The sequence below is a fragment of the Oryzias latipes genome, chromosome 18, assembly GCF_053564925.1.
Source record: "Oryzias latipes strain Hd-rR chromosome 18, Olatipes_Hd-rR_3.1".
Taxonomy (NCBI): Eukaryota; Metazoa; Chordata; class Actinopteri; order Beloniformes; family Adrianichthyidae; genus Oryzias; species Oryzias latipes.
The window spans coordinates 36,652,645-36,676,900 of NC_136254.1; the positions used below are offsets into that span (position 1 = coordinate 36,652,645).

General features: G+C 49.2%; 2 protein-coding genes and 1 long non-coding RNA gene across 5 annotated transcripts; 2 read left to right on the plus strand and 1 right to left on the minus strand.

Annotated features, from left to right (window-relative positions):
* Nucleotides 1-2,957: 2,957 nt before the first annotated feature.
* Nucleotides 2,958-17,209, plus strand: LOC101175383 (sodium/hydrogen exchanger 9B2). The gene is made up of 15 exons (XM_023966109.2): nt 2,958-3,100; nt 3,952-4,005; nt 7,026-7,118; nt 11,843-11,945; nt 12,440-12,610; nt 12,763-12,905; nt 14,641-14,768; nt 14,839-14,920; nt 15,050-15,143; nt 15,213-15,319; nt 15,397-15,546; nt 15,614-15,722; nt 15,832-15,968; nt 16,244-16,418; nt 16,922-17,209. The coding sequence occupies exons 1-15, from the start codon at nt 3,089-3,091 to the stop codon at nt 17,005-17,007; spliced, it is 1,644 nt and encodes a 547-aa protein (XP_023821877.1). The 5' UTR covers nt 2,958-3,088; the 3' UTR covers nt 17,008-17,209.
* LOC105353762 (uncharacterized) lies at nt 3,262-18,516 on the minus strand. Its single transcript, XR_908495.3, has 3 exons — nt 18,377-18,516; nt 3,575-3,680; nt 3,262-3,399 (listed from the first exon to the last, which is right to left on the minus strand). It is a non-coding gene; the product is annotated as an uncharacterized LOC105353762 (long non-coding RNA).
* ift46 (intraflagellar transport 46 homolog (Chlamydomonas)) lies at nt 18,402-23,768 on the plus strand. 3 transcript variants are annotated; one of them, XM_023966112.2, is made up of 5 exons: nt 18,402-18,642; nt 19,894-20,189; nt 20,250-20,343; nt 20,716-20,847; nt 23,227-23,768. In XM_023966112.2, exons 1-5 carry the CDS (start codon nt 18,529-18,531, stop codon nt 23,578-23,580), a joined length of 990 nt encoding a protein of 329 aa, XP_023821880.1. In that variant the 5' UTR covers nt 18,402-18,528; the 3' UTR covers nt 23,581-23,768. The 3 variants fall into 3 exon arrangements, with proteins under 3 accessions (XP_023821880.1, XP_023821882.1, XP_023821883.1); XM_023966114.2 differs by having other exon boundaries at nt 18,423-18,642; nt 19,760-20,189; XM_023966115.2 differs by having other exon boundaries at nt 18,434-18,642; nt 19,763-20,189.
* The last annotated feature ends 488 nt before the right edge of the window (nt 23,769-24,256 follow it).

Genomic DNA, 24,256 nt, shown 5'->3' on the forward strand with positions numbered 1-24,256 from the left:
CTCGTTCTCGTGTCCAGACTCTAAAACAGGAACCTCTGGTTGGTTCCAGGATCTCCTGATCCTCTGCAGGTTTCAGCTTCATCTTTTCCAGACCAGTTGTGTGTTTTTGTCAATCAGTCAAGATTGTCTCTAATTTGTCCCGTCTGTGTCCATCCATGAGTCAGCACTTTACACACATTTAATGAGCTCTGATGACATCATCAGCAGGGATTTCAGGTTCAGCCTAAGAGTCATCCTAAGATTCCAAAAAATTGCTGTTTTGTTCTTTTTTTTCTGACGTTTAACTCAGAATAATGATGAACGTAGTAGAACCAGAACCGTCAGAGTTTTTCCTCTAAGGTTCTGGGTTCTAAAGAGCCTGATGGAACAACCTGACGTTCCTAAGAACCTGGACGTTCTGATCTTCATCATGTGACGGGAGGATGACCCTCTGTCCTCTGGGCGGCGCTGCAGCGAGGCATGATGGGAAACTTCCCCGTTTGTTTGGAACGTCTTTGTCAAAAATAAAAATGATCTTAGCAGTAAATCGGTTCTGGAACCAGAACGCCATCATTACCTGTGACGGAGGAAACATGACTCAGCAGAAACACCAGGCTTTCAATGCTGCTGGAAACCAGAGCTCTAAAAATATCAACCAGAGTGTGTTATTGCTGCTGTTTGTCAACCTGGACAACACACACACACACAAACAAACTCATAGGCCTAGCATTATGCGCTAACAAAGGTGTGTGTTTGTGTGCAACAGCAGCTTGTAATGTTCTGCACACTGACCTGTGAGTGTGTAATGGCAGGCTTTGCTGCTCCTCTATGATGTCTGTCATTTGCACAACAACGACACAACAAAGCGTGTGTCATTACACAGCAGACGCACAAACTCCCTCACAGCTGCTGTGTGACTCAGTCCAGTTTCCTTCTTTGCTCAGTCGCACAACTTGTGTCGCTGAAGGTAGGAGACCCAACGGCTGAGTGGAGTTGTGTGTCTGCAGACTGAGACTTTGTGTGTAGTTGTGTGTCTGCAGACTGAGACTTTGTGTGGAGTTGTGTGTCTGTAGACTGTGTGACTTTATGTGGAGTTGTATGTCTGCAGTGCAGATTGAGACTTTGTGTGTAGTTGTGTCTCTGCAGACTGAGACTTTGTGTGGAGTTGTGTGTCTGCAGACTGAGACTTTGTGTGGAGTTGTGTGTCTGCAGACTGAGACTTTGTGTGGAGTTGTGTGTCTGCAGACTGAGACTTTGTGTGTAGTTGTGTGTCTGCAGACTGAGACTTTGTGTGGAGTTGTGTGTCTGTAGACTGTGTGACTTTATGTGGAGTTGTGTGTCTGCAGTGCAGATTGAGACTTTGTGTGTAGTTGTGTCTCTGCAGACTGAGACTTTGTGTGGAGTTGTGTGTCTGCAGACTGAGACTTTGTGTGGAGTTGTGTGTCTGCAGACTGAGACTTTGTGTGGAGTTGTGTGTCTGCAGACTGAGACTTTGTGTGGAGTTGTGTGTCTGCAGACTGAGACTTTGTGTGGAGTTGTGTGTCTGTAGACTGTGTGACTTAATGTGGAGTTGTGTGTCTGCAGACTGAGACTTTGTGTGGAGTTGTGTGTCTGCAGACTGAGACTTTGTGTGGAGTTGTGTGTCTGTAGACTGTGTAACTTTGTGTGGAGTTGTGTGTCTGTAGACTGTGTGACTTAATGTGGAGTTGTGTGTCTGCAGACTGTGTGACTTAATGTGGAGTTGTGTGTCTGCAGACTGAGACTTTGTGTGGAGTTGTGTGTCTGCAGACTGAGACTTTGTGTGGAGTTGTGTGTCTGTAGACTGAGACTTTGTGTGGAGTTGTGTGTCTGTAGACTGTGTAACTTTGTGTGGAGTTGTGTGTCTGTAGACTGTGTGACTTAATGTGGAGTTGTGTGTCTGCAGACTGTGTGACTTAATGTGGAGTTGTGTGTCTGTAGACTGTGTAACTTTGTGTGGAGTTGTGTGTCTGTAGACTGTGTAACTTTGTGTGGAGTTGTGTATCTGTAGACTGTGTAACTTTGTGTGGAGTTGTGTGTCTGTAGACTGTGTTACTTTGTGTGGAGTTGTGTGTCTGTAGACTGTGTGACTTAATGTGGAGTTGTGTGTCTGCAGACTGTGTAACTTTGTGTGGAGTTGTGTATCTGTAGACGGTGTAACTTTGTGTGGAGTTGTGTGTCTGTAGACTGTGTGACTTAATGTGGAGTTGTGTGTCTGCAGACTGTGTAACTTTGTGTGGAGTTGTGTGTCTGTAGACTGTGTGACTTAATGTGGAGTTGTGTGTCTGTAGACTGTGTGACTTAATGTGGAGTTGTGTGTCTGTAGACTGTGTTACTTTGTGTGGAGTTGTGTGTCTGTAGACTGTGTGACTTAATGTGGAGTTGTGTGTCTGCAGACTGTGTAACTTTGTGTGGAGTTGTGTGTCTGTAGACTGTGTGACTTAATGTGGAGTTGTGTGTCTGCAGACTGTGTAACTTTGTGTGGAGTTGTGTATCTGTAGACTGTGTAACTTTGTGTGGAGTTGTGTGTCTGCAGACTGTGTGACTTTGTGTGGAGTTGTGTGTCTGCAGACTGTGTGACTTTGTGTGGAGTTGTGTGTCTGTAGACTGTGTAACTTTGTGTGGAGTTGTGTGTCTGTAGACTGTGTAACTTTGTGTGGAGTTGTGTGTCTGCAGACTGTGTGACTTAATGTGGAGTTGTGTGTCTGTAGACTGTGTAACTTTGTGTGGAGTTGTGTATCTGTAGACTGTGTAACTTTGTGTGGAGTTGTGTGTCTGCAGACTGAGACTTTGTGTGGAGGTGAACCCCCTCCTCTTCCTCCTCAGTCTGCTTTCCGACACTCTGACTCTTCATCTCGTCTTCTTCAGTCTTCATCTCACAGTAACCCCCCCCCCATGATCAATCATCTGATCATCTGTAGATCAAAGAGGTTCTAGCAGCAGAACCTCTTTGATCTTTTCTGGTTTTGTCTCCTGTTGAGGAGCAGGAAGTGGAAGGAGAACCTCCAGAGACCCTCCACCTCCTCTGTGCTCTCGTTGACCTTTAACCTCTAAAGAAGTTCTCCTGTCTTCCAGTGGTTCTGCAGTAGAGATGATCTCCTCGGTGAGTAAAGACGACTGTCTGTGTATTCTGGTTCTTCTAGAACGTCTCTGGGCGGCGTCAGACCTTCTGACTGCTCTGTCTTTAACACTCAACCCACTAGGGGGCAGCATCATCCCACCTCTGCGTGACTTCATTGTGACCTCTGCATGACCTCTGTGTAACCTCATTGTGACCTCATTGAGTGTAGCATTCCAGCCGGACTTGATTCAGACGATGGACTCCATGATAGTAACTGATGGACTATGACGGGGTATTCCAACCCATTTATTTACCCCACAGTCATAGTCACACCGTAAGAGCTGAAGAAAAGCATAAACACAAACTAACAATAATTCCTTTTTGATATACAATCATTCTTTACCTCAGCTAGTAGCTTTAGATTGTTGGATAACTTCAAACAGAAACATATTTTGTTATTTTACATAAAACAATTGAAAATAATCACAAAATGTGTACAGTAACCAAAAATCATACCTGTTCGCCTTCCAGGTAGATGCCAAAAACACATTACAGCTTTACACAGTTATCCGTCCGTCTTTTGTCTGTTTCCTTTGTTGCCGTTTTTTTTGTTTCTGTTGAACTGACACAGGGATTTCACAGAAGTAGGTGAGAACTTCACAATAAAAGTCTTCAAAACACATTACAAATATTAACACTGTTTTTTATAATGTTCTTTTACATCTTCAACATACTTCTTTTGAAATTAAGGGCATCTTCAATCAAAAGAAATAATAATAAGAAAACAATTAAAATGGGTCTTTTACATTGTGACCTCATTGTGACCTCATTGTGACCTCTGCGTGACCTCATTGTGACCTCCTCCCCTCACTGTACCAGAATCTCTGTTTCAGATGATGGATGAAGAATCCACCAGCCGCTACCTTCAGAGCAGCAGAGGAGTTCAGGTAACCACGGCTCTGCAGGTAGCCCCGCCCCCTGCTCCACCTCAACACACGCAGGTGTAACAGTCAGAGTCCACTGAACGGACAGCGGCAGCAGAGAGCGCCGCTCAGGCAGAATGTTCAGCAGAAGGAGAGTTCTAGCGTCCTGCAGGGAACCAGAGGACATGTTCTGTGTCCATGTGTACATGTGTGTGGAGGGGGGGGGGGGGGTTTAATGATTACTCAGATCCATCGATAAATGCTGCTCATGAAAAGATTGACATGAAGATAATCTGACAAACGTGTTCCCGTTTTTGGGTCTAGAGGGGTCCTGCAGGTCTGGACTGGGAGAACCTGGACAGTCCGGGTCCTACAGAACCCCCATGAGCAGAGTGGAACCCTGCTCGTGTGTTCTAGGCCGTGTGACGGTCTCCGTCTGCAGACGACCTTCTCCTCGAGGGTCAGACCAAACAACCCGGCGCCGTAAAACCATTAGGGCGGAGCTTCTGCCGCGTCTTTAAAGAGCCAGGTCAGAGCGTGACCTCTGCAGATAAGCGGCTGCCCTTTGACCTCTGGCCGCTGTGTTCTGCAGGACGTTGCAGCTGTAGGTCGTGGTTCTGGTTCTGGACACTTTAGTTCCATCAGTTCAATCATTTCCAGTTAAATGAAGGAAGCTTCTGCTGGAAGCTGAAATCTGGACCTCCATCAGAACCGTGAAGTCCTCCAGAACTTTCTACTGGCCACCGTTTGGACTGAAGACATCAGGGTTTACCAGAACCAGCTGGACATTTCAGTCCAGATCCTGACTGAGATTTCTCTCTGGACCTCCAGCAGTTCTGGTTCTGCTCCTCACCGGTGTTCCTCCAAACCCTGGATTCCCAAATGAAAGACTGTCCTCTCCTCAGAACCACAACCTTGGACCTCTGGCCGACATCCCTGTTGGGATGTTTCCTCTGTTGTTCCGGGCTCAGACGCGGTTTGACCTGAAGAACCTGGAGCCCGTCTCCTGAATGTGGTTCTAAACCTGTTCCTTCTCCTGGTTCCAGTCTTCCTTCAGGTTCTGGAATCCTTTAGATGATCCTCTGAGGTCCACGTCGTCTCTTTAGCTGCTGCATCTCATCCAGAACATTTTCTCGTTCTGTGGTTCTGCTCGGACACGGCGCTCTGGGAACCGCCTCCTTAGAGAGGAACTTTAGTGGTTCAGCCCGACTCCGGGGGGGGGGGGGTCAGTGATGGTCCTCTGGATAGAGTCTGAAGTCTGCCCACATAGAACCAGGCTGAACCTGACTGAGCCAGACTGAACCAGGCTGAACCTGACTAAACCAGACTGAACCAGGCTGAACCTGACTGAACCAGACTGAGTCAGACTGACTGAACCAGGCTGAACCTAACTAAACCAGACTGAACCAGGCTGAACCTGACTGAACCAGACTAAACCAGGCTGAACCAGACTGAGCCAGGGTGAACCTGACTGAACCAGACTGAACCAAACTGAAACAGGCTTAACCTAACTAAACCAGGCTGAACCAGACTGAACCAGACTGAGTCAGACTGAACCAGACTGAGCCAGACTGAACCAGGCTGAACCAGACTAAACCAGACTGAACCAAACTGAACCAGGCTTAACCTAACTAAACCAGGCTGAACCTGACTGAACCAGGCTGAGCCAGGCTGAGCCAGACTGAGCCAGGCTGAGCCAGACTGAACCTGACTGAACCTGACTAAACCAGGCTGAACCTGACTAAACCAGGTTGAACCTGACTGAACCAGGCTGAACCAGACTGAGTCAGACTGACTGAACCAGGCTGAACCTAACTAAACCAGACTGAACCTGACTGAACCAGACGGAGCCAGACTAAACCAGGCTGAACCTGACTGAACCAGGCTGAACCAGACTGAGTCAGACTAAACCAGGCTGAACCTAACTAAACCAGGCTGAACCAGGCTGAACCTGACTGAACCAGACGGAGCCAGACTAAACCAGGCTGAACCAGACTGAGCCAGGGTGAACCAGACTGAACCAGACTGAACCAAACTGAACCAGGCTTAACCTAACTAAACCAGACTGAACCAGACTGAGTCAGACTGAACCAGACTGAGCCAGACTGAACCAGGCTGAACCAGACTAAACCAGACTGAACCAAACTAAACCAGGCTTAACCTAACTAAACCAGGCTGAACCTGTCTGAACCAGGCTGAGCCAGGCTGAGCCAGGCTGAGCCAGACGGAGCCAGGCTGAGCCAGGCTGAACCTGACTTAACTAGACTAAACCAGACTGAACCAGGCTGAACCTGACTAAACCAGGCTGAACCTGACTAAACCAGGCTGAGCCAGGCTGAACCAGACGGAGCCAGGCTGAGCCAGGCTGAACCAGACTGAACCAAACTGAACCAGGCTTAACCTAACTAAACCAGGCTGAACCAGGCTGAACCTGACTGAACCAGGCTGAGCCAGACTGAGCCAGGCTGAGCCAGGCTGAACCTGACTTAACCAGACTAAACCAGACTAAACCAGACTGAACCAGGCTGAACCTGACTAAACCAGGTTGAACCTGACTAAACCAGGCTGAGCCAGGCTGAACCAGACGGAGCCAGGCTGAGCCAGCTGCAGGACATGTGTGGAACCTGCGGTTGCTTTGATGATCAGTTGGTGAAACTGTTTCAAACATTCATGGCCCTAAGAATTTAGGCAGATTCTCTAGTTTTCTAATCTTCAGAAATCCAGTTTTTGTGGGTTTTAGCAGCTGGAACCCAGTTTATGTCCAAAAGAATCAAGTCAGCTGTGGAACTGGAACCTGGGTTCTATTAGTGGAACAGAATCGTGTAAATGTTTTGATGATCTTGTTTTAGGTCTGTAGGAACCGGTCCGTCTCAGAAACTGAAGTCTGACTTCAATTCTGATGAATCAAAGTTTATTTTAGGCGTCGGGTTCACGGCGGCGGTTTGGCTGCACCAAAAAGAGCAAAGTGCAAACTTTAACTCACCATCTTCTCTCTATTTTGTGCACGCACACACGCACACACACACACACACACTGTGGTAAAGAGAGGGAGTAAAGTTCAAGATGACGAGGAGGAGAGAGAGATCACCGTGCTGCCACGCAGGAGCCAGCCGGACGCCACGGGGGAGAACGGCGGGGTGAGTCACACACAATCACACACACGGACTCACAACACAGAGACACAACATGACACACAACACAACACAGAGACACAACATGACACACAGACTCACAACAACACATGCACATGCAACTCAGTTGAAGTGGATCAGTACGGTGGCCCTGAAGGTCAAATCGCTCCAATCGTGTTAAAGATCACAACGACAAACAAACAACAACAACACAACAGGGGGGTATTCCAGGAGTCATGTTTAAACTCCCCTGACTTTAAGCCTGAACTCTGGCTGAAATCCACCTGAACTTGCTTACTCTGGGTATGTCGGTTCCCAAAGACCGGATATGAGTTAGTGTAATTACGCTCCACCTGGTAACCCTGGGTTAATGCACGTGCACAGCAGGTACATAAAGACATTCTCAATGGATCGCCGATTTACGGAGTCACCATGGAAACGCATGGAGAAAAAAAGAGAGGCTATACTTCAGTGAGACGGAGTCTGAGATTTTAACAACATTGTAAACGCACAAGTTTCTGATCTTATTTTAATTTTCATTGTGACCAATATATATATATATATATAAAAAACGCCCCTCTCACCCTCCGCGGGTGGTTACTCCCCCTAGCTGGGGTCCTCTACCAGAGGCCTGGGAGCTTGAGGGTCCTGCAGTATCTTAGCTGTTCCTAGCACTGTTCTTTTCTGGACTGAGAGGTCTGAGGTCTTTCCAGGTATCTGTTGTAGCCACTCCTCCAGCTTGGGGGTTACTGCCCCGAGTGCTCCAATTACCACAGGCACCACTGTCACCTTCACTTTCCAGGCTTCATATATATATATCTATCTCTATATATCTCTATATATTTATATATATATATATATATCTCACATCTAGAAATGGACTAGATGTGATTTTACCAACTTAAATGAATTACTTCTATTGGTAACAAATAATTGAGTTAAATTTATTCAACCTAATTTCTTACGTCTATAAAACTAAACACTTGTTAATACAACTCAAATTTACATATTTATCTAAATGTCATATTACTCCAATTCAAGTAATATTTTTTCAATCTTAATGAATTATATTTCTTGAACTTTCATATGTCTAAGTTTGAGCCATTAGATCCTCATTTTTATAACAATAAAAACAACAAAACGGTATATGCTTAATTCATTTAGGAATTTTCCAACATTGCCAACATCCCAGTTAACTGTAGTGGTGCTGTATAAACTCATCATCCTCTCCTTCACTCTCACTCATGGTGCAGAGACATAAAGTCAGTAGGACAAAATAACTCGGTAAAACAAAGTAAATCAGCTAAAAAACTAAACACATTTGGTCAAAAAGCCACACTTAAACCAAAATCCGTCCAGACAGGCAAAGGGAATGATATCCCAGAATCCTTTGCGGTGCCGATCTAACAGCAGGACCAACGTTACATCTACTTAGTTAAATTAACTTGAATGAAAGGAAAATAATTGTCTGAAAATATTTTTAAGGTGACTTAACTAAATAAAAATGATTTATCTTAACTGAAGCAAATAATGAAGTTAGATCAAAGTATAAAGTTTATCTTTCCAACATCCATATGTGGTCTTATCATCCTCTCACGGTGGAAAAAGTATGATCTGAGCTTCTTCATCCACTAAATCATCTTCAAATGGACACGCCATGCTGCTTCACCTCTCTGTAAACAAACTAACCTTCAACTAAACCTGCTCCAGACCAGGTTATGTTCAGAGCATCAGTTGCTACGGCAACTTGACCTACCCTGAAACATACCTCCATTTCTGGAACTGAAAGCTGAGGTTATCAACTTCCTTAGCCTCAAACTTATCGTGGGAGCTAGCAGAATACCCGCCTGTACAGTTATAAATCCAGACATCAAACAGAATCTTCTTCTTCTTTCTCTTTTGGCTTTTCCCATCAGGGGTCGCCACAGCCATGGTAAACTTGGCAATGTTTTACGCCGGATGCCCTTCCTGACGCAACCTTCTCAAAGCAACCGGGCTTGGGACCGACAGAGAAGTAGAGAAGGGAACAGGGAGCAGCCCGGATTCAAACCCTGGTTTCACGGACGGAAGGCGTGCAAACCAGCACGAGCTAAACCGGCTCCCAGACATCAAACAGAATAAAAATAAATAAAAGTTAAACTTTTTCCAGAAATCAAAACGTTAAAAAAAGAAACCAGAAAAGGGTATTTATTATGGGATGTCACTGGTCAGTTGATGACGCTTTGAAGAAGAGAGAAAAGCAGGAGGAGGTTTCACCATCAAGCCTGTGCAGTGGGCGTGGCCAGAAGCTGTCTGAAGACGTCGTCATGGCAAACTGTCATCGTCTAGTCAGTAACATCCCATAATACCCACCATTTCCTGCTTTCTGAAGGTTTCATTTTTTTCAGATAATGTCTTCAGTTTCCTGAAATGTGTGAATGTCTAGAATGTAATGTTGTTTTTATTCTTTGCTGTTGTTGTGGTCTTTTAAATGTTGTGGCTGATCTGACCTTCAGGGTTTAAACCTTTTAGTGATTTTAGATTTCATTTGCTGAAGTTATTTATGTTTTTCTCCTGGTTCTGAATAATAAAGAAGTGGTGCTGCGCCCCCTGCTGGTCAGGCTGGACGTCTAACATTTTCCTGTTATCAGGAGACTGGAGCGGTTCTGAAAGTCATCCTGCATTTCAGCAGCATGACAGTCCAAATTTTTGAGACTGGGGGCAAATAAAATTCAAATCAAATCAAATTCAAATTGTATTTGTCACACACACAATCATACAGCGTACAATGTGCAGTGAAATGCTTAGGCGACCGCCCGCGACCTCAAACAAAAAAGAATATCAATAGGAATAGGAAGATAGATATAAAATATAGGAATATAAAAATATAAAAACATAAAAACAGAATGTCCGAATGTGTGCAAATATGCTCTAAAGTGACATATGTGAAAGTGGCTTGTGTGTATAATGTCCATGATTAATGATTAAGAGACCGTATCGCCTGCGGGAAGAAGCTCCTCCTCAGTCTCTCTGTGTTAGCCTTCAGAGAGCGGAAACGCTTTCCTGACCGCAACAGTGAGAACAGTCCGTTGTCGGGGTGGCTGAGGTCCTTTGCTATCTTCCTGGCCCTGGTCCAGCACCGCCTGCTGTAGATTGAGTGCAGGTCAGGGAGGTCGGTGTGGATGATGCGCTCAGCTGAACGCACCACCCTTTGGAGAGCTCGTCTGTCCCGCATGGTGCTGTTCCCGAACCAGGTTGTGATGTTTCCCGTCAGGATCCTCTCTATGGTGCAAGAGTAAAAGTTCCTAAGCACCACAGAGGGCAGTCTAAAGTCTCTCAGGCGTCTAAGGTGGTAGAGGCGCTGCCGGGCCTTTTTCACCACGGTGTTGATGTGATAGGACCATGACAGGTCCTGCGTGATGTGGACACCGAGGTATCTGACGCTGTTCACTCTCCACTGGGCTTTTGTCGATGACGGGGGTCTGGTAGTTCCTCTTCTGCTTTGTGGCGAGGTCTACTATCAACTACCTTTGTCTTTAGGAGGAGATTGTTCCTCTCACACCAGTTTTCCAGATGTCCAATCTCCTTCAGGTAGGCCGTCTCATCATTATCAGTGATCAGGCCCACCACAACGGTGTCGTCAGCAAATTTGATGATGGAGGTGGAGTTGGTGGAGGCCAGTCGTACGTGTACAGTGAGTACAGTAGAGGGCTCAGAACACAACCCTGAGGGGCTCCAGTGTTGAGAGTGATGGAAGCTGAGACATATCCGCCCATCCTTACTCCCTGTGGTCTGCCAGTTAGGAAATGGGAGATCCACTGACACAGAGATGGGCTGAGTCCCAGGTGTTCCAACTTGGTGGTGAGTATGGAGGGAATTATGGTGTTAAATGCTGAGCTGTAATCAACAAAGAGCATTTTAACATAATTTCCCCTTCCAGTGTCCAGATGAGTGAAAGAAGTATGAAGTAGATGAGAGATAGCGTCATCCGTTGAGCGGTTCGAACGGTAAGCAAACTGTAGTGGATCCAGTGTGTCAGGTAGTGAGGAGATAATGAAGTCTTTGATCAGTCGCTCAAAACACTTCATCACCACTGAGGTGAGGGCTACAGGTCGATAGTCGTTGAGGGAAGTAGGATGGGGTTTCTTTGGGACTGGAACAATAACAGACTCCTTAAAGCATGTAGGGATCACCGACTGAGATAAAGAAGTGTTGAATATCTCTGTGAACACAGGTGCTAGCTGGTCTGCGCAGGCTCTGAGGACTCTACCTGAGATGCCAACTGGACCTGCTGCTTTCCTGGTGTTTACTCTCCTGAAGGCTCTCCTCACGTCATGCTCGGAGATGATAAGCGCGTTACTGGTACTGGTAGTGACTTCCTGTCTGCAGCCGTTAGTTATATAAAATAAATAATAAATAAACATTGAATATTTTTGTAATAACTGAGTGAACGGTGTGGCTAATGCTCTTTTCCGAGAGACGGATCCTGAGGTTCATCCAGACTAACTTTGGTGCTTGGACCATAGAATTGTCGGTTTGTGAGAAACGTCGGCTGAAGCGGCTCTGCTGGAGTCCTTCTGCACCGTCAGAGTCAGGAGTTTGGGTTTTTCAGAGGTTCTCATGCTCCTACTTCTGTGATTCCTGTGACGTTCATGGATCAGAACCAGTGTGGGGGGGGGGTCTGTTGTTGGTGTTCTGGTTCTCCTCCTTCAGGTTGAACATTTCCGTCTCTGTGTTCTCTGTTCCACCAGATGAAGGCGCCACGCTCCTCTTCCTCCTGCTGTGGGCCTTGTGCCACTGTGAGGAGCAGATGTCCACGACCGCGGGGGCTCCTCAACCTCCTCATCACCAAAGGTACAGAAGAACGCCCCCCCCCCCCCCCCCAAATGAGTAGGTAACAGAAAGAAAGGCATCATGATGAACCTGAAACCTAGGAGGAGGAGGAGGAGGAGGAGGAGTAGGAGGTGGAGGTGGATGAGGAGGAAGAGGTGGAGGTGGATGAGGAGGAGGAGGAGTAGGAGGTGGAGGTGGAGGTGGAGGTGGGTTAGGCTTCAAACGAAGGCCAGACGAGGACTTGTGTGACCGTTTCCACAAGATTGATTAAAAGTTGGAAGGAGAACTTTGGAGAACACAGAGGAGGTGGAGCTTATGGAGCAGGAGGTCTGTGTACAGGAAACAGGGGGAGGTCCTACAGCGCCCCCTGCTGGACGTGGTGAAGCATCCAGAGAAACCAGTCAGTCATGTGATCATACTTGTGGAGCATGTGTTCATACATGTAGAAACAGTGACCGTCTGGATCTTTCCAAAGAGCTGCATTCAGGGGGGGTCTCTGTCCCGTCTCTCTGCAGCCTGTCTGTTTGCTCTGCTGTTCGGGGGGGTCTGGTCCATCACTGGAAGGGAGTGCCTGCCTGGGGGGAACCTGTTTGGCATCATCATCCTCTTCATCTGCTCCGTGCTGGGGGGCAAGCTGGTGGGAATGATCCAACTGCCAACACTGCCCCCCTTCCCTCCACTGCTTGGTACAGTCCAGCAAATGAACCCTTTGATGCTTGATGCTGACTGGTGGCAGACCGTACCAACTGACTCCAGACGTCTGTGTGTGTGTGGTCATGTGTGTGTGTGTGTATATCTGTGCGTGTGTGTGTGTGTAACTGTGCATGTGTGTGTGCAGGCATGCTCCTGGCTGGGCTGCTGTTGCGTAATGTTCCCTACATAACCACGGCGGTCTTCATCGACACTCGTTGGTCTGCGGCTCTGAGGAACATCGCCCTGTCCGTCATTCTGACCAGAGCCGGACTCGGACTGGACCCCTCAGTGCGTCGACAAATCTCAGTCCATGAACATACACTGACCAAAAATATAAACGCAACACTTTTGTTATTGCTCCCATTTTTTATGGTATGAACTCAAAGATGTGAAACATTTTCCACATACACAAAATAACCAGTTCTCTGAAATATTGTTCACAAATCTGTCTAAATCTGTGATAGTGAGCACTTCTCCTTTGCCAAGACAATCCATCCCACCTCACAGGTGTGCCATATCAAGATGCTGATTAGACAGCATGATTACTGCACAGGTGTGCCTTAGACTGGCCACAAGAAAAGGCCACTCTGAAATCTTCAGTTTTGTTTTATTGAGGGGGTCAGGGGACCCAGACAACCAGTCAGTATCTGGTGTGACCACCATTTGCCTCACGAAGTGCGACACATCTCCTTGGCATAGAGTTGATCAGGTTGTCTATTGTGGCCTGTGGAATGTTGGTCCACTCTTCGTCAATGGCTGTGCCAAGTTGCTGGATATTGGCAGGAACTGGAACACGCTGTCGTATACGCCGATCCAGAGCATCCCAAACATGCTCAATGGGTGACATGTCCGGTGAGTATGCTGGCCGTGCAAGAACTGGGATGTTTTCAGCTTCCAAGAATTGTGTACAGATCCTTGCAACATGGGGCCGTGCATTATCATGCTGCAACATGAGGTGATGTTGTTGGATGTACGGCACAACAATGGGCCCCAGGATCTCGTCACGGTATCTCTGTGCATTCAAAATGCCATCAAGGAAATGCACCTGTGTTCTTCGCCCATAACATATGCCTGCCCATACCATAACCCCACCACCGCCATGGGCTACTCCATCCACAACATTGACATCAGAAAACCGCTCACCCACACGACGCCACACACGCTGTCTGCCATCTGCCCTGAACAGTGTAAACCGGGATTCATCCGTGAAGAGAACACCTCTCCAACGTGCCAGACGCCATTACATGTGAGCATTTGCCCACTCAAGTCGGTTACGACGACGAACTGGAGTGAGGTCGAGACCTCGATGAGGACGAGGAGCATGCAGATGAGCTTCCCTGAGACGGTTTCTGACAGTTTGTGCAGAAATTCTGTGGTTATGCAAACCGTTTGTTTCAGCAGCTGTCCGAGTGGCTGGTCTCAGACGATCTTGGAGGTGGACATGCTGGATGTGGAGGTCTTGGGCTGGTGTGGTTACACGTGGTCTGCGGTTGTGAGGCCGGTTGGATCTGCTGCCAAATTCTCGGAAACGCCTTTGGAGACGGCTTATGGTGGAGAAATGGACATTCAATTCCCTAGCAACAGCTCTGGTGGACATTCCTGCTATCAGCATACCAACTGCACGCTCCCTCAGAACTTGCGACATCTGTGGCATTGTGCTGTGTGATACAACTGAAGATTACAGAGTGGCCTTTTCTTGTGGCCAGTCTAAGGCACACCTGTGCAATAATCATGCTGTCTAATCAGCATCTTGATATGGCACACCTGCGAGGTGGGATGGATTGTCTTGGCAAAGGAGAAGTGCTCACTATCACAGATTTAGACAGATTTGTGAACAATATTTCAGAGAACTGGTTATTCTGTGTATGTGGAAAATGTTTCACATCTTTGAGTTCATACCATAAAAATGGGAGCAATAACAAAAGTGTTGCGTTTATATTTTTGTTCAGTGTACATGTGGTGTTTGAGGGACTCACACTGACTGTGTGTTTCTGTGTGTGTGTGTTTCTGTGTGTGTGTGCAGGCCCTGCAGCGTCTGAAGGCGGTGTGTGTCCGTGTTGCGGTGGGTCCTTGTACCGTGGAGGCGTCCGTCGTGGCCGTGGTTTCGCACTTCCTGTTGGGTCTTCCATGGACGTGGGGCTTCATCCTGGGGTAACAGAGCGGTTCTGTGGCAGGAACCTGTGGAACCTGTTCCTCACCTGCAGGTTCTGCTGTCTTGCAGCTTCGTTCTGGCGGCCGTGTCTCCGGCGGTTGTGGTTCCATCAATGCTGCTTCTGCAGAGAGAAGGACTGGGAGTGGAGAAGGTAACCTGCAGACCCGCTTCCTGCTAGCAGGGGGCGCCCCGTTAAACTTGTAATACTGTCGTAATGGGGGGGTTCTCCTGATGAAGTGTCCATGACTCACTCGGAACCGTCCGGAACCGCCTCTTTCAGGGGATCCCCACGCTGCTGATGGCAGCCGGCAGCTTCGACGACATCCTCGCCATCACCGGCTTCTCCACCTGCCTGGGAATCGCCTTCTCCACAGGTGAGACTCTCTCCTGCCCGCCACAGCCGCCGTGGACCCTCCCCCTCATGAGAGCGTGCTGTGCTGCAGGTTCCACGTGGATGACCGTCCTCCAAGGCCTGCTGGAGGTGGTGGGAGGGGTCATCTCTGGCCTGGTTGTGGGCTTCTTCCTGTGTTTGTTTCCAAGCAATGACCAGGTGGGACGGCTCGCCGCGGCGGTCTCACTCCTCCCCCGATGACGTCACATGTCTGACTGTAGCTCTGCTGCCCGCAGGAGGACCTGGTTTTGAGGAGGACCCTCATGCTGTTGGGTCTGTCCGTGTTTTCCGTCTTCTTCAGTCACGTGGTCGGGTTCTCTGGAGCCGGCGGTCTCTGTACGTTGGTCCACTCCTTCTGTGCTGCTCTGGGCTGGAAAAGTGAAAAGGTACGAGGACCCCCGACCCACCAGACTACCGGCCCACTGCCCATGCTAACATGAAGGTCCGTTCCAGGCTCCGGTGGCTGCCATGGTGGGTCGGTGCTGGGACCTGTTCCAGCCGCTCCTGTTCGGTCTGATCGGAGCTGAAATCACCATCTCCACCCTCAGCCCCAGCACTGTGGGTAAGAGGAACCGCGGGGGGTCAGGGTCTCCATCAGAACCCCAGAACTTCACAAAACACCAGCTGGGTCCCCACCCCCCCTCACCCTCCCTGAACTCTGACCCGTTCAGGTCTGGGCGTGGCCTGCATCAGTCTGGGTCTGCTAGTCCGTCTGCTCGTCACCTTCCTGCTGGTCCATCACGCCGGATTCAACCTCAAGGAGAAACTCTTCATCGCCGTGGCCTGGCTGCCGAAGGCCACCGTGCAGGTGAGGTTCCAGCAGGAGGAGGCTTCAGATGGGTTAGGGGCTGTCTGGTCCAGGCATACAGCCCCCCCTGGAGAACGTGTGATCTGTGTTCCTCTGCTGTGTTCTGTTGGTGTGGATCCTCCCCACCAGAAGAATGTAAAGAGCTGAAAACAACAACAACAGACATCAGACAACCGTAGAACCATCAGAGCCCCGTGACCCCCCCCCCCCCCCCCCCTGCAGGTTCACTGTAGTCGCCTTCAGAGGGTTTGATGGTTCCGTTTCCTCGTCTCCAGGCCGCCATCGGCTCCAAGGCGTTGGACATGGCGAGGGAGGAGGAGGACCAGACTCTGATCAAGTTTGGTTTGGACGTGCTGACCTTGGCGGTGTTGGCCATCCTGACCACCGCCCCCATCGGTGCCCTCGGTATCGGACTGGCAGGACCACGCCTCCTGGCCCGTCACATCAAAGGTCAGTCCTCCTGTGGGTGGAGCTCAGCCTAAATACCTCCACCTGCTGGATTTGAGTTTCCTGCTGAGGTTTGATGAAGCTGCCCCCCCCCCCCCCCCCCGTAGTCATCCTCACCCTTCATCACAAACCTGACCTGAAAACCCATGAGACGTTCAGGGAAGTGGACTGACGTTAGCACCATCAGATGGTTCTGCAGAACCAACGAGGCGTTTTGGTTCCAGAGTCCAGCCTCCAGGTGGAAATGCTGCCATCTACTGGTTGGTCTGAGGATCTCAGTGGACTCAGTGTGACGCTGAGTCATGGTTCCCTCAGTCTGCAAAGTGAGGTCCATCCTGGAGAGAACCTCAGACTCCATCTGGGATGATTTCGGTCCAGAACATTCATCAGTTCAGTCTTCATGAACCCAGCAGGTTCTGAACTCCAGAACCACAGAGATGTCCTCAGAGTCAAAATGTCGTTTCTCCGTCTGTCCCGTCCAACTCTTCTGTTTTGAATCTGTGCAGACGAGGCCGACGGGGAAGCCGGACCTTCCGGTCCCACCGAACCCGTCCAAGAGAAGGACAGCAGGATCCCGGAGAGCAGGCTGTGAAGCTCCATGGAGGAGCGGCGGCGCTGATTTCCCGCCATGACGCGGCGTTTGGATGAAGGATGAGGGACGTCTGTCTTTGCTTTGGTCCTCTAGTCCAAATGTTACAGATCTGACAAGGTTCTGGTTTTAAACAGAAGCATGTTTTTTTTTGGTGTTGAGTTTGAATTAAAGATCAAAGGAGCTGAATTCCAGCTGGTCCAAAGTGTGTTCTCCCTCTGTGTTGATGGTTCCTCAGCTGGGATCCTGTCCTGGTTCCAGTTCTTCACTCCGCTGTAGCGGGTTAAAGGTCATAGTCTCTGAGTCCGACAGGGAGACCACCTGTCCTCATGGCCCTCTGGACTCAGGGTTCTCTGGATTCAGGGTTCTCTGGATTCAGGGTTCTCTGGATTCAGGGTTCTCTGGACTCAGGGTTCTCTGGACTCAGGGTTCTCTGGATTCAGGGTTCTCTGGACTCAGGGTTCTCTGGATTCAGGGTTCTCTGGATTCAGGGTTCTCTGGATTCAGGGTTCTCTGGACTCAGGGTTCTCTGGACTCAGGGTTCTCTGGATTCAGGGATTTCTGGACTCAGGGTTCTCTGGACTCAGGGATTTCTGGACTCAGGGTTCTCTGGACTCAGGGTTCTCTGGACTCAGGGTTCTCTGGGGGTTCTTCTCAAAGTGGATTCTCTAATCAGCTGCAACATGTGAAGCAGAAATCATGACGAGATTCCAAATCTGTAGAAGTACATGAATGGAATGAACCAAAACGATGAAGTAAACTCAAACGCAGGTTTTTGTGGAGATTTGAAATCAGAGAAACAGATTGGAAGACTTTCCTCCTCTTCCTCCTATTCTCTCTGCAGACAGAAAGCTGTCAAATTCCTCCTGAAAAACTGTAATCTGATTACACTCCTCGACACGTTCATCAGTTTAGCGATAGAATCAAATGTCAAATTCAGACAAAAATGACATTTAAATAAGTATCATTTATCTTCCACCACTGCAAAATCTAAAACCACGTTTTTATTGTTGGAAAACAGATTTTTACTGACATGATGGTGGAAACATTGATGGAAAATTTTCATTGAGCTGTTTGAGGTTCTATTTGAGGTTCTGTTTGAGGTTCTGCTTGAGGTTCTGCTTGAGGTTCTGCCAATGAACTGGAGGATCTGTTTGGGTTCTTCCACACAGTTAGCTAAACACAGATTGTAGTTCTTATGGATTTAAACTACAAAGGATTTATTTTACTTCATTCATTTCCTCAAATATTTAAATAAAACTCTTTTATTTCAAAAGTTTAAACATTTCTAGTGTGAAAATGCTGAATAAACTGAAATCTTTTCATTAAAAAACAGTTTTTTTACTGGAATTCCACATTATAACTACATTACCCATAATGCCTTGTGGGATCCGTTGCCAGGATACTGTCGGTATTTCCGGTAACCCTCAGAAACAAACGCGTAACGGTGCTAACGTTAGCTTAGCCGTTCTTCGGAACCGAACCGGCGCTCAGAGGTTCTGCAGGTAAGCCCGGACCGGGTCCATGGACCGGGCCAGAGGGCCCAGACTGCTGCGGAACCAGCCGTACGACGAGAGCCTGGAGGCGGACGGAGAGGAGCGGAGCCTCCGCAGCCCGGAGCCCGGAGGACCGCGGCAGGTAGGAGGCCGGAACCGGGGTCCAGTTAGGGCCCGAGAATTTGGAAGGACTGTTGCCATGGCAACAGCTGCAAGACGCAGCAGCATGTGGGGGTGGGGGCGTGAAGAGGTTCTGCATCAAAGTTCTCGGTGTAGGTACCACACCGGTTCTACGCTGACTAACACACACACACACACACACACACCCACACACACACACACACACACACACACACACACACACACGCGCGAGGCATCCTTTTAACATTTTTTATAACATTTTACACAACATGAATGCATTTTCTAGACTCATATTACGGGGGGGGGGTCAAACTCAGTCCCACTGGGGGCCTAAATCCAGAACACTCTGGGTTTTGGTAAAACTCTGGTAACCCTTAAATAACGTTTAATATTTTGCTCTCCATAAAAACATATTCTGTCAAAATTATGCAAACATGAAGATGCTGCAGAACAAAACAAACAAACCTGGAAATATTAATAATAAGAAATAACAAATCACGTCTTTCCGTTTTCTTTGCTCCTTTATCATTTTTTAGAGCTGGACTCCTGCATCATTTTAGCATTAATTTCTTGGTGTGTGTCGTTCTGTGTGTGTCTTTGTGAAACACATCAGAGGGATTGGATAAAAAACAAATTACTGTGAATATTATTTTTAGCTCTTATAAAACATTAAAAACTAAAACATAGAACTCATCAGTGGGATTACTCCAAAAATATTTAGCATTTCCCTCATTTTGTGCGACATCAACAGTAGAAATCCTCCAAAAACCTCAGTCCATAAAAATGATCTCTAGTTTATTGATGATCTGATAAAGTGCAGCTGTTCTCCTGCTGCCTGTCTGTCAGATACTGACACCAGCTGAATAATAAACCATAGTCAGTAAATAATGACATTATTAACAGCTGCTGACTGATCAACAGCACGCCATGATGCAGGTGTTGCGTAATCGCATTTCTCGCAGCCTGCACCCACTACCCCTCCCCTTTGCCTTCTCTAAGACAGGAGCGCAGAACTGCAGGGGGGGGGGGGGGGGGGACCTGGTTCCAGGCTGTTTCAAAGTCTGTGAAATAACAGATGATAGCAAACCGACAGAGGCACAATTTACTTTTCTTCCAAGCAGGAGGAGGCTTTTATTGTGAAAGAACCCAGACACCAAAGCCAGAACCAAGTCCAGTTTCTGCATCCGTGACCGCCCCCCCTGTTGGTTCTTAACGGTTCAGAACCTTTCAGACCCGGTTCTGCTCCTCTCAGTCAGAGCTGGGGGCTCGGCGGCGGGTCCGCAGCCTGATGTCGGCCCGCAGCAGCAGCGACGAGTTTGACGAGGAGCCGCGGCCCCAGAGGGCCACAGAGCCGGCAGCCAGGTCCCACCCGGGGGCCAGTCCCAACGAGGAGGAAGAGGAGGAAGAGGAGGAGGAGGAGTCCGACTCTGAGGACTCTGATGAGGATGAAGACGATGAGTCCTCGCAGGCTCTGGAGTACGACCCGGCGGACTACGCCAACCTGCCCGTCAGCACCGACATCAAGGAGCTGTTCCAGTACATCACACGGTAGGGCCTCCCCACGTGCACGGTCTACACACGTGCACGCTCTGACCTTCGTCTCCTCAGGTACACTCCTCAGAGCTTCGATCTGGAGCTCCGCCTCAAACCCTTCATCCCAGACTTCATCCCGGCTGTGGGCGACATCGACGCCTTCCTGAAGGTACAAACACTCCCACGGTCCAGACGGTTCTGGTTCTGTTCTGTCTGACGGCACCCTGCTCTGCCATCTTCTGTTGGTCAGTGATCCAGGTGATTAGCCATGGGTGGAGCCAGAGGATCTGGTTAAGCCCCTCCCCTAAGGCCACCGAAGTTTGAGTTCTAGTGGTTCCGGTTGTTTCACTGACCCAGAGTCAGTAATAGTGTATGGACCCATGCAGACCATGATGTTCTGATCTGGTTTCAGTTCCTCCTGAACCAGCAGTTCCAATCTGCTGAGAAAGAAGTAGTTGTTCAGAACCAGAACCAGAACTGGAGCAGAACCACGACCCAGCCCAGCTGGGCCCCTCTAAGAATGTGCTTGTGTGGCGTTCAGGTCCCCCGTCCAGATGGGAAACCAGACTCTCTGGGTCTTCTGGTTCTTGATGAACCCAGTGTGAAACAGTCAGACCCAACGGTTCTGTCGCTGTGGCTGTCCGAAGAGAGCAAGCAACACGGAAGTGCTCAGGTACACACACCTGCTGGGAAACACACACCTGCAGACACACACCTGCAGACACACACCTGCAGACACACACCTGCAGGCACACACCTGCAGACACACACCTGCAGGCACACACACACACCTGTAAACACACACACCTGCAGACACACACCTGCAGACACACACCTGCAGGCACACACCTGCAGACACACACACACCTGTAGACACACACACCTGCAGACGCACACCTGTAGACACACACCTGCAGACACACACCTGCAGACACACACGCACCTGTAGACACACACACCTGCAGACACACACTTGTAGACACACACCTGTAGACACACACACACCTTTAGACACACACCTGTAGACACACACACACACCTGTAGACACACACACACCTGTAGACACACACCTGTAGACACACACACACCTGTAGACACACACACACCTGTAGACACACACCTGTAGACACACACACACCTGTAGACACACACACACCTGTAGACACACACCTGTAGACACACACAAACCTGTAGACACACACCTGTAGACACACACACACCTATAGACACACACACCTGTAGACACACACCTGTAGACACACACATGCAGACACACACCTGTAGACACACACACACCTGTAGACACACACACACCTGAAGACACACCTGTAGACACACACACACCTGTAGACACACACACCTGCAGACGCACACCTGCAGACATACACACACCTGTAGACACACACCTGCAGACACACACCTGCAGACACACACATGTAGACACACACACACCTGTGTAGACACACACACACCTGTGTAGACACACACACACCTGTAGACACAAACCTGCAGACACACACCTGCAGACACACACACCTGTAGACACACACACACCTGTGTAGACACACACACACCTGTAGACACACACCTGCAGACACACACCTGTAGACACACACACACCTGTAGACACACACACCTGTAGACACACACACGTGTAGACACACACACACCTGTAGACACACACCTGCAGACACACACCTGCAGACACACACCTGTAGACAAACACATGCAGACACACACTTGTAGACACACACCTGTAGACACACACACACCTGTAGACACACACCTGTAGACACACACACACCTGTAGACACACACACCTGTTGACACACACCTGTAGACACACACCTGTAGACACACACACACCTGTAGACACACACCTGTAGACACACACACCTGTAGACACACACCTGTAGACACACACCTGTAGACACACACATGCAGACACACACCTGTAGACACACACACACCTGTAGACACACACACCTGAAGACACACCTGTAGACACACACACCTGTAGACACACACATCTGTAGACACACACCTGTAGACACACACATGCAGACACACACATGCAGACACACACCTGCAGACACACACACACCTGTAGACACACACACACACCTGCAGACACACACCAGTAGACACACACACACCTGTAGACACACACACACCTGCAGACACACACCAGTAGACACACACACACCTGTAGACACACACACACCTGCAGACACACTCCTGCAGACACACACATGCAGACACACACATGCAGACACACACCTGCAGACACACACACACCTGCAGACACACACATGCAGACACACACCTGCAGACACACACCTGCAGACCCACACCTGTAGACACACACCTGCAGACCCACACCTGTAGACCCACACCTGCAGACCCACACCTGTAGACACACACATGCAGACACACATCAGTAGACACACACACACCTGTAGACACACACCTGCAGACACACTCCTGCAGACACACACACACACCTGCAGACACACTCCTGCAGACACACACCTGCAGACCCACACCTGCAGACACACTCCTGCAGACACACACACACACCTGCAGACACACACCTGTAGACACACACCTGCAGACACACTCCTGCAGACACACACACACACCTGCAGACACACTCCTGCAGACACACACCTGCAGACCCACACCTGCAGACCCACACCTGTAGACACACACCTGCAGACCCACACCTGTAGACACACACCTGCAGACCCACACCTGTAGACCCACACCTGCAGACCCACACCTGTAGACACACACATGCAGACACACATCAGTAGACACACACACACCTGTAGACACACACCTGCAGACCCACACCTGTAGACACACACACACACACCTGCAAACACACACCTGTAGACACACACACACACACCTGCAAACACACACCTGTAGACACACACATGCAGACACACACCTGTAGACACACACACGACTGTGAGTTGTCTTGAGTCGTGTTCTGGAGGGTGACCCGGTCTGTTCTGGTCCTGACCTCTGACCCCTCCCCCTCAGATGCAGAAGGTGGCGAGCGTGTCCAGCCCCCACACCAACCCGCGGGCCGTGGACAGCTGGGTGGACAGCATCAGCGCCCTGCACCGCTCCAAGCCCCCCGCCAGCGTGCACTACAGCCACCCAATGCCCGACATCGACAGCCTGATGCAGGAGTGGCCCCCCGAGATGGAGGAGCAGCTGGGCCGCCTGCAGCCGCCCCCCGCCCACCTGTCCTGCAGCCTGGGGGAGTACGTGGACGTGGCGTGCGGCCTGCTGGACATCCCCGTGTACAGCGGCAGGATCCAGTCCCTGCACCTGCTGTTCAGCCTCTACCTGGAGTTCAGGGACTCTCTGCACTTCACCAGCAGGGGGTGAGGGGGCGGGGCCACCCCATCCATGTCCTCCTCCCTCACTACCCATGGAGGGGGTCTCCAGGAAAGCCCCACCTGTGAGCTCTGGTACCTGTTACCGGGTTCTGACAGGAGCCCAGTTTTTCCAGAACCTGGTCTTAGTTCTGATCTTCTGCTGCTTCTGCTCCTGAATAAACTGAATGCTTAACTGTCGTCCTCAGACTCTGATTGTTCTGGTTTGTCCGTTCAAATCCCACTCTGATCCTCTTCTGGTCTGTTTTCCCAGCATTCCTTGTGGTCTTTAAGTGATGATGACGTTTTCAGCCTGTCGTTTTCTAGGACATAGTTTCTGCAGAGCAGGGGGTTATTCCAGAAAGCAGGTTATGCTAGCTCCCACGGTAAATTTGAGGCTAAGGAAGTTGATAACTTCAGTTTTCGGTTCCAGAAATGGAGGTATGTTTCAGGGTATGTCAAGTTGCCATAGCAACTCATGCTCTGAACATAACACATCCGGAGCAGGCTTAGTTGAAGGTTAGTTGGGTAGGTGCAAGTTGAATTAATTTAAGTTGGATAAGTTATATATGTAACCCTTGTTCTATCCTGGGCACTTTACCATTGGGAGTTGGGTCATCTAGACCCACTAGACAGTGCTCTGAACCTTTTTTCTTCAATGATTTGTGATCTTGGGCGGCCGTGGTGCA

Excerpts from the sequence above, each read along its gene's own strand:
- LOC101175383 (XM_023966109.2), top strand. Across the intron at positions 12,611-12,762 it reads CCCCTTCCCTCCACTGCTTG|GCATGCTCCTGGCTGGGCTG; the intron begins GTACAGTCCAGC and ends GTGTGTGTGCAG. Across the intron at positions 16,419-16,921 it reads CCTGGCCCGTCACATCAAAG|ACGAGGCCGACGGGGAAGCC; the intron begins GTCAGTCCTCCT and ends GAATCTGTGCAG.
- ift46 (XM_023966112.2), top strand. The coding sequence starts at position 18,529 with ATGGACCGGGCCAGAGGGCCCAGACTGCTGCGGAACCAGCCGTACGAC. Across the intron at positions 18,643-19,893 it reads AGCCCGGAGGACCGCGGCAG|TCAGAGCTGGGGGCTCGGCG; the intron begins GTAGGAGGCCGG and ends TGCTCCTCTCAG. Across the intron at positions 20,848-23,226 it reads AGCAACACGGAAGTGCTCAG|ATGCAGAAGGTGGCGAGCGT; the intron begins GTACACACACCT and ends CCTCCCCCTCAG.